The sequence below is a fragment of the Atta colombica genome, unplaced genomic scaffold (assembly GCF_001594045.1).
Source record: "Atta colombica isolate Treedump-2 unplaced genomic scaffold, Acol1.0 scaffold238, whole genome shotgun sequence".
NCBI lineage: Eukaryota > Metazoa > Arthropoda > Insecta > Hymenoptera > Formicidae > Atta > Atta colombica.
Window position 1 is genome coordinate 1569056 of NW_017259336.1, and position 15513 is coordinate 1584568.

Here is a 15513-nt window from a genome sequence, read left to right on the forward strand (position 1 = left end):
ATATATATATATATATATATACATATGTCCATATATAATTAGACATAATTTATACAATTATAATTACATATAGGATATTTCATTTTAATTAAAACAGCCAATTTCTGGAAATTATGAGATTTTAGAGAAAAAAACGTTTCAGACACACACACACACACACACACACACACACACACACACACACACACACACACGCCGCATTAATGCACGCATATACAACACATACAACAAAAGTGGAATGGTTTCAAAGAGGACGTATTCTGATTACACTGTTTTTCTTTCACATGAAGGCCTTAAAAAGATATGAAGGCCATCTCCATTTTTTGAAACGGAATTATAATTCTTTACATAATATAATTCCTCTAATTATTTTGCATATTATTAACACGTTAAACGCCAAGCCTATTTCGTTTAACTTACGCCGCACAATACCGTTGAGTGGAGAGAAGAGATATTACGGTGTGCGAAGTAAAGGAAAGAACAAACGGCAAAGTGATGTTCGAGATGATTAACGTACGTCAGTCAAAAGATACAGTTACGTTCTCTAAAGCAGATCTATGAAATATTTTAAAAAATTTTTTGAGATCGGCATGGCATAAATCAAAAAGTCCGATGCTGATCCGTAGAGATCGACGTCGCGGTGTTTACCTGGTTTTACTGATTGTGTGTTTAATAAAGCATTAAGGTAGAAATATTAAAAAAACCAATTCAAAGTAATTTATATTTTATTCTGGTACATAAAATGTTAAATATTTCATAAACTTTGATTTTTTATAATAATTTTTTAATAAATAGATTAAAAATAGAATTTTTAATAAATAATTTTATAAATAGAATAACGAGATATATAAATCAATTAGTGTAAAAAGAATACATAGTTGCTCATTTAAAAAAGTATCCATTTTACTTACTCATATTTTTTTTAAGCAACTATATATTTTCTTTACACCAATTGATTCCTCTTATTATTCTGTTTATAAATATATTAAGGTACGATTATCAAAAAATTAACAGTTTATAAGATATCTAATATTATTTTATGTAATATATTATAATTAAATTAATATTTTCACTGAAAAAGAATTTGATGCGCAGTTTACAGAATTAGATGTCTGATCAGATGCGTATAAAAATTCACACAGAAATGTTTAACTACTGAGATCTGCTTTAACTCAAGAATAGGATTTCTCTTATTTCAATTGGATTTATTTTCATCGATCTGCTTCAAATTATACATATTTACAAACACGTCTCCATAAAAAAACGGTATTTTTTTTACTACTTATTGGTTATTGCATTGAATATTGACAAAAAATATTGATGATTGAATGGTGAAGGTGTCCACACGGAATATGGAAAAGGATTTCGGCGCTCGGTTTGCAGAATCGGATGTATATCAGAGCTGTACTCCTGGATTTGTATTCTGTTATGCTACATTATATGTTCATAACGATTGCATAACGAGTTACAGGAGTACGACAGGGTACTTTTAACTTGAAATTGAAATGTGTCGGTATTCATGCCATTTCTACTCCTCACTTCATCCCTTCTCAGGAGTTTAGTCCTGAGAAAAGTTTTTAACCTATGTCATTTATTATGTTTAAAAGTATTTTGTTACTAATATTATAAGATACTATTATTCATAATAATATTAATTAAAAAAATACATGAATTATACACACATACACACACACACACACACACACACACGTGCGCGCGTGCACGCACACAACACAAATACATGTGTGTATATGTGTGTATAAAAATGTAATTTTATATGTATATTTTAAATATAAATTAATTTAAATATAAATTTGGAAGCTGACATGTATACATTATTAAAACTTGTGCGATGACACCAATGCACTCCTAAAAATAAAATGAGCCAGAGATTCAACACTGGCCTGGTAAAAGATTCGATATTTTTATGTTATAGTATAATGTCTAATCATTAATTTGAATCATTTAAAAAATTTTTCAGATCGGATCCATCAGCTAATTTTCAAGGATAACAAAAAAAATGCGTTTTTAAACATTCTAATTTCAGTTTTTTCAAAAGCCTAGACGTGATAGAAGTTTCACTTACAATTTTGGATTTAACGTATCAAAAATTATGAAACTACTTTTTTATCTGAGATAAAAATTATTTAATTACATAATGACGTATTATTCCAACATCTAATTTCCCGCAACTGGAGTTTTTGTACTATATTAGTTGATTTATTCATATAAATCCTGTGTTTCTATCTTAATATTACTTATACAATTATACGTATTTATGTATGATTTTATATATACATAGGCTATTTTTTCCCGGAAACTTATTTGTCTTAAAATATTTGAAATCTTTTATATCGCAGATAGTTAAGAACAAAAAAAGATTATGATGATGTTAGGGTTTTAACCTGGATTGCGTAAAGATTTTCGGTTTTAAATCACAGAGGTTTCATCCATGCTGTGTATAACAAGGGAAGGAAAATAGGACTCCTTTAAGGTTTGATAACGAAATGGCAGGGACTGTCGTTGAATTGGACGAGATTAAGAGGGATAAGAAGAAGGTACGTGACCCCGGACAGTCGCCTCTTTACGTTAGTCAGCTCGGAGGGATAACTGAGTTATCTCAACAATGAAAGTAATCGAATTTAGCACCACGTCCCGAAGAGTGCGCACCCCGGATTTCCGACAAGTGCGTCCGAATTTCTTCAACTTTCCGCGAGGGACAAAAGCTACGGAGCTACGACGATTGTTGATGAAACGTTGTCGTCAAGGATTGAATTTTGCGAAGGATGACAAATTTATTAGAATTTGATGCCATGCAAGCTTAGAATCATTATTTTCATCAGAAAAAAACAAAAATTTAAATAAAAAGAATTATACGAATTTATCAAATATAAAATATTCTATATGAATTTTTTAAAGATTAAATAATAAGTAGTATAAAGTAACATAATTCTGTACTTTTCGGAACAGATTAAATAAAAAATGATTAATTCTTATTTTTATGCTCTTTAGTAGTAATAAATTTCTTTGCATTAATTATTATAATCTTTTCCAATGTATTATACAATGTTCTCGTATAAGTAATAAAAGTAACTCTTTTTACCTCGCAAATTAATAAAGATAGACTTGATAAGTATGGTCTTAAATTAAATGACTCTAATTAAACTTTATTGTAAGCAAAGTGACTATTGAAAAAAGTTATTTATGTAAAATAGAGAAATTTGTATAATAATTTTTGTATAAAAATAAATACTTGATATATAAAATAAATACTTGATATAATAAAATTGTAGTATCTATTCTAACGAATTGTAGTATCTATTACAACAATATGGTATAACAAAATTATTTTAGAAATTATATAAGATATTTTGGGTTAAAATTTTGCGGGCAATTATTATTTTTCAGTTCGAAAAATACATACTGATAACAGGTTTGTTCGCATTCTTTATTCGTATTCTCCAATACGTATGCTCTAATACACTCCTGTCATAGCTATTTTCTTCAACGCGCTCGTTGAGTGAAAGCTATGATAAGAGCATGTTGGATTATATTGGTATGAAAATTGGAGCATGCGATGTGAACAAATCTTATGTTATTACATCAATCATAATGCGAGAGTCGGAAATTGGCCACATTGCAGGATCGAAAAAAGATAGTAAACACCCGCAAAACTTCAAATCAAAATAACTTATATAATTTGTTAAATAATTTTGTTACATCATATATCGTTATACTTATTAGAACGGACACTTTTATTATAACAAAATATTTATTTATTGTGCAAAAGTTATGCACATCTCTCCGTTTTCTAACATAAATAATTTTTTTCAGTAATCATTGTGCTTACAATAAAGTTTAGTTAAAGCCGTTCAATTTGAGAACATATTTATTAGAGCTATCTCTGTTACAAGATAAAGAGGGATGGTCACTTATACGAGGACATTCTGTGTTAAGTTTAATCGTCGTTTATCCCCTCTTAGTATTCATAACAGCATATTATATCAGAAAGATAGTTTAATGGAGGCTTATTAATTAAAGGGTTACGAGTCTGTCGCTTTGCTGACGATATTAGCAATAAACAATGCACATTCAGCGCATCCACGACGTGCATCCGACAACATAAAGCAGGACGATCGACGGGCGTGATAACCAGTAGCACATGCTTCCGGTAATTCAATGAGGCGAACAATGCCAGCTGCTCGTAGAACAGAGAGATGCGTAAATAAATGTATGATGTGCTTCTGAAGGATGAATACAGGAGAGGGGTCCTCGCAGGAGGGTACTAGTCTCGTGCCCTGCGGATCCACTGGGGTGTGAACGCAAATCAATTTACACGGTGAACCCCCCGCTGACGGCACCATGCCAAGAGACTGGTTCTGTTGGCGGACCCTTCATGTTACACCGCCTCAGGACAAGATAGCGTTCGATTTCTTGTGACTGACGTTTGTTAAAATCGTGCTAACAGTGATTTAGCGATAACCGCTGGCATAAAGCCTCATTAATTCTCTCATACGCGACGAGTATATACTTTGCGGAAAGGACAAGCATAAGTGCGATTAAGTCGACGCTTAAAAAATAATATGTCGTTATATGCTATTATATTGTTAAAAAAAATCATAAAATACAAAAGATATGAATCTTGAATGCGTTTGAAATTGATCTTCCATGTAAATTAAATATATATTAAAATTAGAGTAGATAAAAAAACTGGTTTTTTTAAATAATGATTATTTTAAATAATGTTTTTGTCAAAATAAGAAAGAGAAATCCTATTTTTGATCAAAGCAAATCTCAGTACTTAAATATATCGGTATGAATTTACATACATATTCAGTTCTGCAAATAGCGCGTCGAAATTATTTTTAATCTTGAAACGCAATCATAAACAGAACTAGAGTAGTAATACATTAAATAATATTAAATTGATAAGAAATTTACTAATTCTTGGTAAGCATTACAATCTTTAAAAATACTAATAATTTGATGTTAATAAAATTCTTAAAAATTGCAAATAATTTTATTGCGAAAAATATTATCTCAGTCGTGACTCCAACCAGATTTCCTGTATTCCGTGCGGGCACCTTCCAATTCGATCATCGAGGCTTTGGTAATATTCTTTACGATAAGTTATTGCGAAGAATATTACCGAAGCCTTGAATGGGAAGACGCTTGCATGGTAGATCCGGATTGGAATCCCGACTAAAGTAATATTTTTCTAAAAAATTATTCGTAGCTTTAAGATCTGATTGCACCTTCGTTTTTTTACTTTAAGCGAGACATAAAACTCTGTCTCATTTTAAAGCCGGAAAAAGAATTTTAAGCCTCGCTTAAAAAAATCAAAGTAACATTGATATTTCAATCAGGTGTTAGAGCAATGCTAGGATTTATTTACACATTTCGGCCGATTTTTAATTTGGTTCTTACTCCTTACTTCACCAATCCGCATCGATAAGCATTTAGGCTGCGTGCGGATTGGTAAAATAAGAGGCAGAACCAAGTTGAAAATCGGCTGAAATGTGCAAGTAAATGCAGTGCCTTAGAGTCTTATTAATATTAAATTATTAATATCCTCATTAGATGTATAGTAGCATCAAAAATTATTAAATATAGCTTATCAATTTAATGTATAATGTTATTATTCTTTTGTCCTTGATTGCGCTTCAAAATTGTAAAAGATTTCGGCGCACGATTTGTAGAATTGGATATGTATATAAATTTATACCGCGAAATATTTATAAGCATTAAGATTCGCTCTGTGATTGAAAATAGAATTTCTTTTTCTTAATTTGATTTATTCTCATAAATCTAATCTCAAATTATAAGATTTTGTTTTGTGTTTTTTAACAAACAAAAGAGACAAGTTTTAAACAAGAAAAAAATATTTGATAGCTTTGATCCGTATAAATTTTTCGCTAGCGTTTTAAATTGAAACTGGAAAATACCGGAAATTAAGTAAGTGACGTGAGACAAAAATTTAAAAGTTTCCTCATCTTATATATCTTGTTTTCTTGAGTCTGATCCTTCCACTTTAGGTCAAATTTTTTTTACTTTTTGTGTTTACGTAAAAAGAGCGCATTGTTTAATTTTGTCCCACTTTAAAGGGACACATCATTATTTTGTTTGTACTTTACTCTTCAACTCTTCAACAAAATCAAAACGCACTAAAATGCGTTTCTGAAATATTAATATTTATTAATATTTATTAATATTTATTTTTATTAATATTTACTTTTCTAAAAACATGAGACTATCTTGCTCGTAATATACAGATGTTACTGAAATAATGTCTACTAATCATATAGTTTTTTATTAGAAATAGCACTATGAGTGGGCGTTATTTCATATCCTATATAACAATAATTAACAAAAGTAGCCATGAGGAGTAATTTTTTTATTAGCTTTATTAGAAAAGAGTCAAACAAATATATCATTTAAATTATACTTCACGATGTTCGAAAGAAACTTTACTTATTTTATATATAGATTTGAACTCATCGCGTACAGAGAGAATAGCTTGTCAAATTATAGAGTATAAAAGGTAAATTAAAACTGCATAAGTACCATTTGCTGCACCAGTATTACGATTTTATTAATGTATATATGAGATATATTAATTTTGCCACTTATAGATAAAAATGCTTGGCACAGTGTCTTTGTACTTATGATTTGTACTTACTGATAATAGTTATAGTACTTTAAATACTCTGAGAATTCATGAGAAATTACAATGAGAATATGCGCGAGATGACGCGAATATTCAGATTATTCACTATGACATTAGTTACATATATTATAATTGTCAAATAAAGCGTATTAAGTGCAATATTATTCCTTTATATTAATGATACAATAAGGAAAGCAAATCTATTTTATTGAATGTTAAGTACGTATAATTGATCTGTATTTATTATAATTAAATTTCTATATATTATACAAATTGCTATTAAATAATCTCAAAATGATTGCATGCTACAGAATTCTTTATTTTCATTGTTTTTACATTCATGTTAAGAGATTAATTCCATACAATTTCTTTTATGAACAACTTTTTAATAATAATTAAATAAATAATGGACGCAACGGTCTTAACTTTTAATTTGAAATCGAAAATATAATAGCAAAATGTATATTACTAGTTTTTAAATGGTGTGCCTTTAAAAATGTCCAACCACAGGGCATGAAGTTTGTCAGGTGCAGCGCAACTAAGCGGCCGGCTGCACAAACGCTTTGATATCACTAAACGTCACAGAACCAAGTATTGCAAAGATAAAATCTCTATCTATATCTATACTAACATCTACTGCGATATTTTTAAATTGAATCAATCGTTTGATAATATTGAATTTTCAAAAAATGTAACATTATTTGATTCAAAACTATATGCCAATTTTTTCAAATACATATCAAGTTGGAAATTTTTTTATGAAAATTCGCACTCAAGTGCAATTTATGGATTAAACTAGAACGTTATTAGTGTATTAGGTTAATAAATTAAAAATCTGTATTTTATTAATGCTGTATCAGCAAACACAATACTGTACTTACAAAACGCGTATTAAATTGCTAAACTTTGTGCTAGTACTTTTAAATTATTTGTTTAATAAACAAACAATTATTATATATGATGTAATAGATGCAGGATAATATATCATATAATTGGAAAATTGAAATCAAACTTCGAAAATTTGATTTTTGGCCAGCTTTTTCAAATTTTAGACTACTGTGCGACATTTAATTTTGTCGTCTGTGAAAATAGAAAGACAAGAGGATGCCGTTTCGCTCTCGTCGGGCAGTTATAACACAGTAAAGACTGAAGAGTCTCCGCACAGATAACCAATTATCCGCAGAGAGGGGACCGAAATACGACAGATGCGTCCCGACGCGATTCACCGTGATGGCGCGCCGTCACAATCGTCGGATTAGCGCAAATCCTCATGGATCGGTTAGATGCAATTAAGTGCATCGTGCGTGGACAAGAACGAAATGTTCGCACAGATTCCCGCGGGACTTGTACTTGAACTCTCGCACGCAAATGTTACTACTCCAATAACAAAGGCTGCTTCTTCCTTGTTTCTGCTTTGTATTCAAAAATGAAAACTTTGAGAGGTGAAGTTAATATATTTCATTAAACATTATTTTTTTCATTATTTTATAATATGTTTCATTCCCTTAATATATTCGTTAACCAAATGTACACATTACAATTCAGCAAATAAGTAAATATTTTGTCTATACTTTAATGTCAAAATGGCAAGTAATGTTAGTTTGCTGGGAAATAGAGGGTGGAGAGAAAAAGTAGGAAAAAGAGAAAGAAAAAAGAGGAAGAAGGGGAGAAAGAGAAGGAAAAGGTGAGAAAGGATAAGGATCACAAGAGAGAGAGAGAGAGAGAGAAAGAGAGAGAGAGAGAGAGAGAGAGAGAGAGAGAGAGAGAGAGACAGAAAGAGAAAAAGGAAAAGAGGCAGAAAAGAGAGTCATATACAATGTTGAAATTAAAGAGAAATTATCGGTAACGCGAATCATCCGGGGTTAATATCGAGTTAAACATTGAGCCATGTGGGCAAAGTTGAGTAAACTCATCCTATAATGCCGGACTACAATGTAGAATGGTGTAATGTCGAATCCGCCGGGGGCCCATCGAGAGCTAACCGAAGAACCGCCGCTATACGGCCGCCGTTGCCGCATCGGCGACGAGTTATATCCGGATATCTGAACCGGTGGTAAAGCCGGTAGCGCTCGTACGAGGAACTATTACTGTCCCTTGGGAACGACCATCCATCTCCATCGGATCCTTCTCATGCGCGAGTCGGAATCGGCCGCTTCGGTCTCTCGCTTGTCCCACTCCACGTTAGGAATACGCAGGCGCATGCAGCACTCGATATGCTAGCTATTAACCCTCCATGCGTGCGTGCTTTTTGAAAAATGAACAGGCTCGGCTTCGTGACTGAAATGTAAAGTGGCGTCGTGCCCGACGGCCCTCGAAAGCCGAAACCGATGATATCCGCGGTATACAATTCTTTTCCCATCACGGATTGAGTTGCCAGACTGTTAACGAGTGCGTCGATGAACTATTGTGCGCGAAGGATATTTGACCATAACGAATATTGTTATCTCTTCAATGCTCTTGTATATCATATAATCTCTTGTATCGTAGAAAATGAAATCGCCCAACTTGTTTGATTAAAATTATACTCATTAAAATTTTACTAGAATAATTATTTTGATACGAAAACCTCGAGGAGCAGCAATGAGCATACGCTTAAGAAATCACATTATCAAAATGTCATACTATCGTTTAACTTTACATAACTCAAAATGTAATGTCCAATAAAAAAAAATTAGATAATAAATAACATATTAAAATATACATACTATAGTTATGTAACAATATGCTCAAGTTTAAGAAGAATGAGGAAGCATGTGTAATCATATAAATGCTAAAGTGTATCTTAAAAACATTTCGAAATGTTTGAAAATAAAAATGCTTTATAATAAATACTGATTATTGTGTATTGATATATTAATGTCATGATATAACTACTTAGTGAACATATTAAAATAATTTTATAAGTAATCACTAGAATTTATTGCCTATAATAGCGAAGATATGAGGATCCATGACATCTACACTGGCCATAATATTACTACTTTTTTCTCTAAAAAATCTCTAATAATTCATTCCTATTTATTCAATTCCTGTGAATATAAATAATACATTCCACAATCAGGCTACTCCTCACCCTGATGAAGTGGATTGCAAAGTTCACGAAATGTTGGTATTCCAAGAATGGAGACTAGACACGAAGGAAATCCGCGAAACGCATAATCTTTATATAGAAAGCACCCGTGGAAGCCTCATTCCATAATAATCATTGAAACTTCGACTCACCTGTATATTAGCTTTCGTCTAACACTCCTCTTGAAAAAACCACTGCAGCCGTTGCAGGCAAGTATTCCATAATGTTTGCCGGAACTAGTGTCGCCGCAGACCACGCATATGAGGCCGAGACTACGTGGTGGTTTGCTACCATGCTGTGGTTGCTGTGGCTGCTGTTGTTGCTGTTGTTGCTGCTGCTGATGCTGTACCTGACCCAACAAATGTGGATGACCGTTCCCAAGTGCAGTTAAATACGGTGACCGGGCTAGAGGAAAGTCCGTCGGCATTCCTCTGCAGAGGGGTACCGGACATTCTTGAACCGATCGGGAAGCATAAGGATCGTGGCTTGACGTAGACCCCGTCGCTCCCAACGGACTGTAACGTTCCGGCAAACCCGGAGAAATGACGCTGCTCTCGCCGGAATCTGGAATGCGAATTTATTTATATGATTTTTGTAATAATTAGGATTTGATAAGAAAGAGAAAAAGAAATATTGATGGAAAAATTTCGCTGAAACTATTTCATATTTTGGAACACTTCTCAACGAAATTTCAACAAAATTTTAGCATTTCAGAAAAATTTCAATTGAAAAATTTCATCGACTTTTAACTGAAAAATTCATTTTCAGCAAAATTTTAGCAGTTCAGCAACAAATTTCAGCAATTTTTCAGTATATTAGCTGTGAAAATTTCAGTGAAATTTCAAAAAATTTTCAGCAATTTTGCTGAAATTGTATCATTTTTACCGAAATTTCAATAAAACTAACTTCCAGATCTAACATAATCATGTACGATCATATAACCGTACTTGATCATACATTAATCAATTTAGAGTGATACTTGGTGAAAATTTCACGTATTTGTTTGCCGATCTGGCTAGTACAAATTAAAAAAATCATTGTAAAAAATAATCTCTGTAAATAAAATTTTTATTGCAATTGGATAAAAAGAACACATGCCGATGGACATCTTGTAACATAAAATTTGACATTAGAATGTCAATATTAATAATAGTCCTATTCAACAAAGAAAATTTGCAACAGTTGCAAAATAGCTCTATTAGTATGAATAGTGAATCGGATGCTAAAAATGTATGAATGTATACAACTATGTACAATCATATATCGTGCAAAGAGTTCGATATGCTACTGTATGGAATTATATATATATATATGATCATGGATTGTCATATAATAACTCGTTCATGTATGGTTCCACAAATCTGTACGTGAATGTATATAACCATGCACGAATATACCACACTTAACCATTCATTATAATATAATAGCATTCAAAATTATACATTATTTAGTGTATGACTTTGTGTGTCCATGTATAATCATGTATAATCATATATGGACCATTTATTCTCGGGCTTATTTTAAATGTATATTAAGATTTAAGAAGAAAAAATGTATATACTACTTTTAAGATTTGTAAAAACAACATAAAAATATCCTATTTGTTTGATGAAAATATAGAGGCCAGAATTATAATGTCTGTACATTTTTTAGTAGTTCATCAATCAAATTTATGTATATTGTTGAATTATTACACTGTTGCTATGCCATTGCGTCTAAGAGTTCTTTTATCAACTTCTAGTTAAATCGACGATCAACTCAGAAGTGCCAACAGTAGTTTAAAGTATCAAGACGTAAGTATCTTCTTTTTCTTTCTCTTCTAAGATAAATTGTATTTAGTAATCTCGTTAGCAATTGTGATGTGCATGTGTCCATCGATTAGTATTAAGGAGATCCTAAAATTATCTGTATTACCGACTAAACATAATTTTTATATAATAATTTTTATATATTAATTATTTATTTTTTCCTCTTTTACAAATTTGAAAATTCTTTTCCAGGATTAAAGTATACGCATTAATACGTGTCTGTGGAGTTTATGCCGAGAACGAAAAAAAATTATTTAAATCGAGATCTTCTTAAATCGAGATCATTTCTTACTCCAATATGACATAGATCAATAGTTTAGATCGTAGTTTGCTTATATAAAAGCTTTGCAATCTTGCGAAATTGTAGTCCACAGACTAGTAGTTCATGAACAAACAATAAATTTTCTTCTTAAAGGTATTCAAAGTTCAAAATGCGTGTGTAAATCAGGATAATCGATATTTTCAATACTTAAAAAAAATATATGAAAAGATCTTTCTTTATTTTTTATTGATTGAGGACATGCAAATTAGAAAAAATATTATTTTTTTGTTAAATATATACAATATAAATTTGTTTTTACGGATTCGTGACAGTACATTAATTTCTTATTACTTATTACTATAAGTTACAATCTATCTAAATTAACGAGTTTGATATCAAAAGGAATTGAACTCAAAGAACATGTTAATTATACAAATTACTCTAAACAATCTGTATCAATAATAAAAGGATTCAAGACGAATACAGAATTAAGTTAATAAGAAATAAGTTAATGTATATTGTCTCCATATAGATGTCGCCGCATCGAAATTTTTTAAAAAGGAACTTCCAAGAAGAAATTATATCGAGATAATTTGCAATTGATAAATTATTGTTGCATTCTTCAATACTCATGAATTTATAGTTATCTTGTAGTAGATTTAATACAATTGCAGAAACTACGATTCAACAACAGTATCTTTGAATTTTCTCAGGGAACGTGTGATCGTCAGAAGTAATGAAAAAATTATTGTAATTCAACACCCACTTCATATTTTCTCATTTTAGATCGAAACATCGAATAATTTCGTACTTTTATTAAACGCATTTGTGGAGATATTTGCACGCAAATTACAAATATAAAATAAAATCGGAATTGTTAATAATATTAGTTTGATCCTTGCGCAATTTAATTGAAAATATCGTTCGATTGTTAAATTACCTCGCGCTTACCTGTGATTATAACTTTAATTACAGTTTTAATTATAACGAGCTCCAATTTAGCTGAATTACTTATGGCATTTACATATTTCTATTAATTTAATTCATTACATTTTCAATGAGACAAAAAGGCAACAGTTTTTAACAGTTTTTAACATTATAATTTTTTACAATTTTGTGCATAATATAAAAATTAGTTTCATTTATTACATATCAAATAATTACTTTATTTTGAACGAAATCAATTATAATTCTTTATATATCATCATATCGCGACTAAGCGGAAAAAAATCGGATTATTTCCTCAACTGCAGTTATAGATATCTAACTGTGGCAATTCATTATCTTTTTCGATCGCAGAACCGCTTCTTGGCAATACGATGAAAGGCTCGAGATTTATGATCAAAATATCATTTTTCCACAATCAGTTCGGCGTTTTCATTTCGAGCAGTCGACCGTTACTTTCGACTTAATCCCAGAAATCCCTTTCGCAGTTTCGGGCGACCAACCCTAGCCAGAGTAGATCGTAAAATCCCCGCTACATCCTTGATTGATTTCGAAGAACAAGGGTCGGCAAATATCCGATCGCACATCAAATAATTGTGCATACCATCTAACATTTACTAAAAAAAAAAAATGTTTTATTGACAAGCGGCGAAATCCTCTTAACATTTTGTTTGTATCTATAATACGTATTCATCTATAAAAAAAAGTGGAGTTATGACCAAGAGTAAATTCCTTCATAGGAAATTTCACTATAGTAACTTGAATAGTCTTTTAAAATAAAGGGATATGCTAAGAGATAAGTAATCTCGCCACGAGAGGGACGCTATTTGTAAGAAAGAAATATTGGGTTGTCCGGAAAGTTCGTGCCGATTTTGAAGGAAAATTGAAACGCAGAAGATTTAAATTTTAGTATACATTTAGTAAATTATATAGGTCGGCACGAACTTTCCGGACAACTCAATATTATTTTATATAAAAAGACGTATGAAAATCGAGAAAATGGAGTCTTCTGTATTAAAAAAAAATATTTTATTCTTTTGATATCCTCTTAATGTTAGAAAATTTTTCTGACATATGGCCTCAAAAAGGTAAAAGAATATCATATAACTACGAGATGTTGGGTAAATTAGATTTAAGGTTTCTCTTAATAGAGAACTAGAGCTAGAAGTTACATTGACATCATCCTGTCAATCCATATAATAAATCTTAAACGAATTTTATTTGACCTTGCGGAATTAACAAGGCCGAAACAAGTTTTCGATCAAGTTTGCGGATGGTTGACAAATACGATTCCGGTGAGATCTCGAGCTTTATTGAAGACACCGGCGGCGGCGTGACTAATAAAATCGAGGTGTGTCGCGTCGCGTCGGTTGGCTTCGCGCTTGGTTCATAGTCTCACAATCCGCGGATTCGATTTCGATTTGAAGAACGAATCCGCTTCTCACATACACGGTTTTCCGCATTAAAAATTAGTTTTGTCTTTATTAAGAAGCAATATTACCATCTGATGTTGATAATCTGTATAAGTAGGAATGATTAAGACTAAGCAAAAGGCTTAAGACCGATTTCATGACGAGTTTCATCTTGAAACGATACGAGTTTAAGAATTGAATTTAAACTGATTGTGAGTATTTGCTAAGTGTGGCTTCTATCGAGCTTATGCCGAGGAGGCATAACACTGGATCATGTAATCCTCCTTATTATATGGTCATCAATTTAATTATTTCGTCGTATTCTTCGCTATACATTTTCCAGGATTGTAAAAAGTTTTTGTCAAAAGTAACTTTAATTAAAACGAACTTACTATTAGACGCGAATAAAAATAGAGCAAAATGTAATCGCTCTGTTAGAAAATGATGTTTAATTATGATATAACAATCTAAGTATATTTATGTTAAGTAAAAATGTTTGAAAAATATGTTTGATGCAGTTACATAAATATTCCAGATTGATATTCGTTTATATTATAAAAATATATATTGTATACGGACGAAAAGTTATGATAAGTTCCGAAAATTTTAATTGAAGTAATTCTGCAGGTTGATGACGCGTGTTGCCCTACATCGCGTATTACAGAGGAATCATCCCGGTCCCTTCATTCATTTAATATAAATATTTATATTTGAGCGCTCTTACTTCCTGAGCTTTTTCCAAACTCATTTCCCGATGTAAATATTGTTTGCCTTCGCAATCCATTGGTAAGCCTTCGGGGACGCAAAGGAAGAACAAAGATTTCCTTAGGGTGCCTGTGAAGCTATCAAATACAGTAACTTTGTGGTTCCGAAAAAGAGATACTCTACCTTTATCAAAATTTCTCATCTCCTCAACATCTCGAAAATCCAAACCTTATCAGTATTTTCGAATACGTTTGTTACTCAAACAATTTGATTGTTGAAACGTTTCTGATCATTATCAAATCAGGCGATCGATGTTAATCTTATTGTAATTTAACTCACGTGACTTTGTATAAGCGTACGAGCTTTTCGAACTCGTTAATATACACCCTAATCCTGTCGATTACTAGAATATTCTAAAGTGCTGATTCAATCTTTGGATAAAGGATTTGTTCGATGATAAGATCCTTTTTTGGTAAATAAGATGTTGAGATATGATCGATTTATGATGACTATCTTTTTATTCATAAATGGTGACAATCGATTATTATTTAGGTTGCGGATTATATATTACTACAGTATTATAAACAATTGCAAAATCGTTATTTCATTTTTAAATTAGTTTCATATATAGTATATATATATAT

The 15513-nt window shown here is 31.3% G+C and overlaps 1 protein-coding gene across 1 annotated transcript in view; it reads right to left on the reverse strand.

Annotated features, from left to right (window-relative positions):
* The window catches only part of LOC108688706 (photoreceptor-specific nuclear receptor-like), a 33525-nt gene that overhangs the window by 14120 nt on the left and 3892 nt on the right, over positions 1 to 15513 (reverse strand). The window contains exon 3 of the mRNA XM_018195060.1: positions 9890 to 10301. Coding sequence (XP_018050549.1) covers positions 9890 to 10301 — 412 coding nt within the window. The remainder of the gene's footprint in view (positions 1 to 9889; positions 10302 to 15513) is intronic.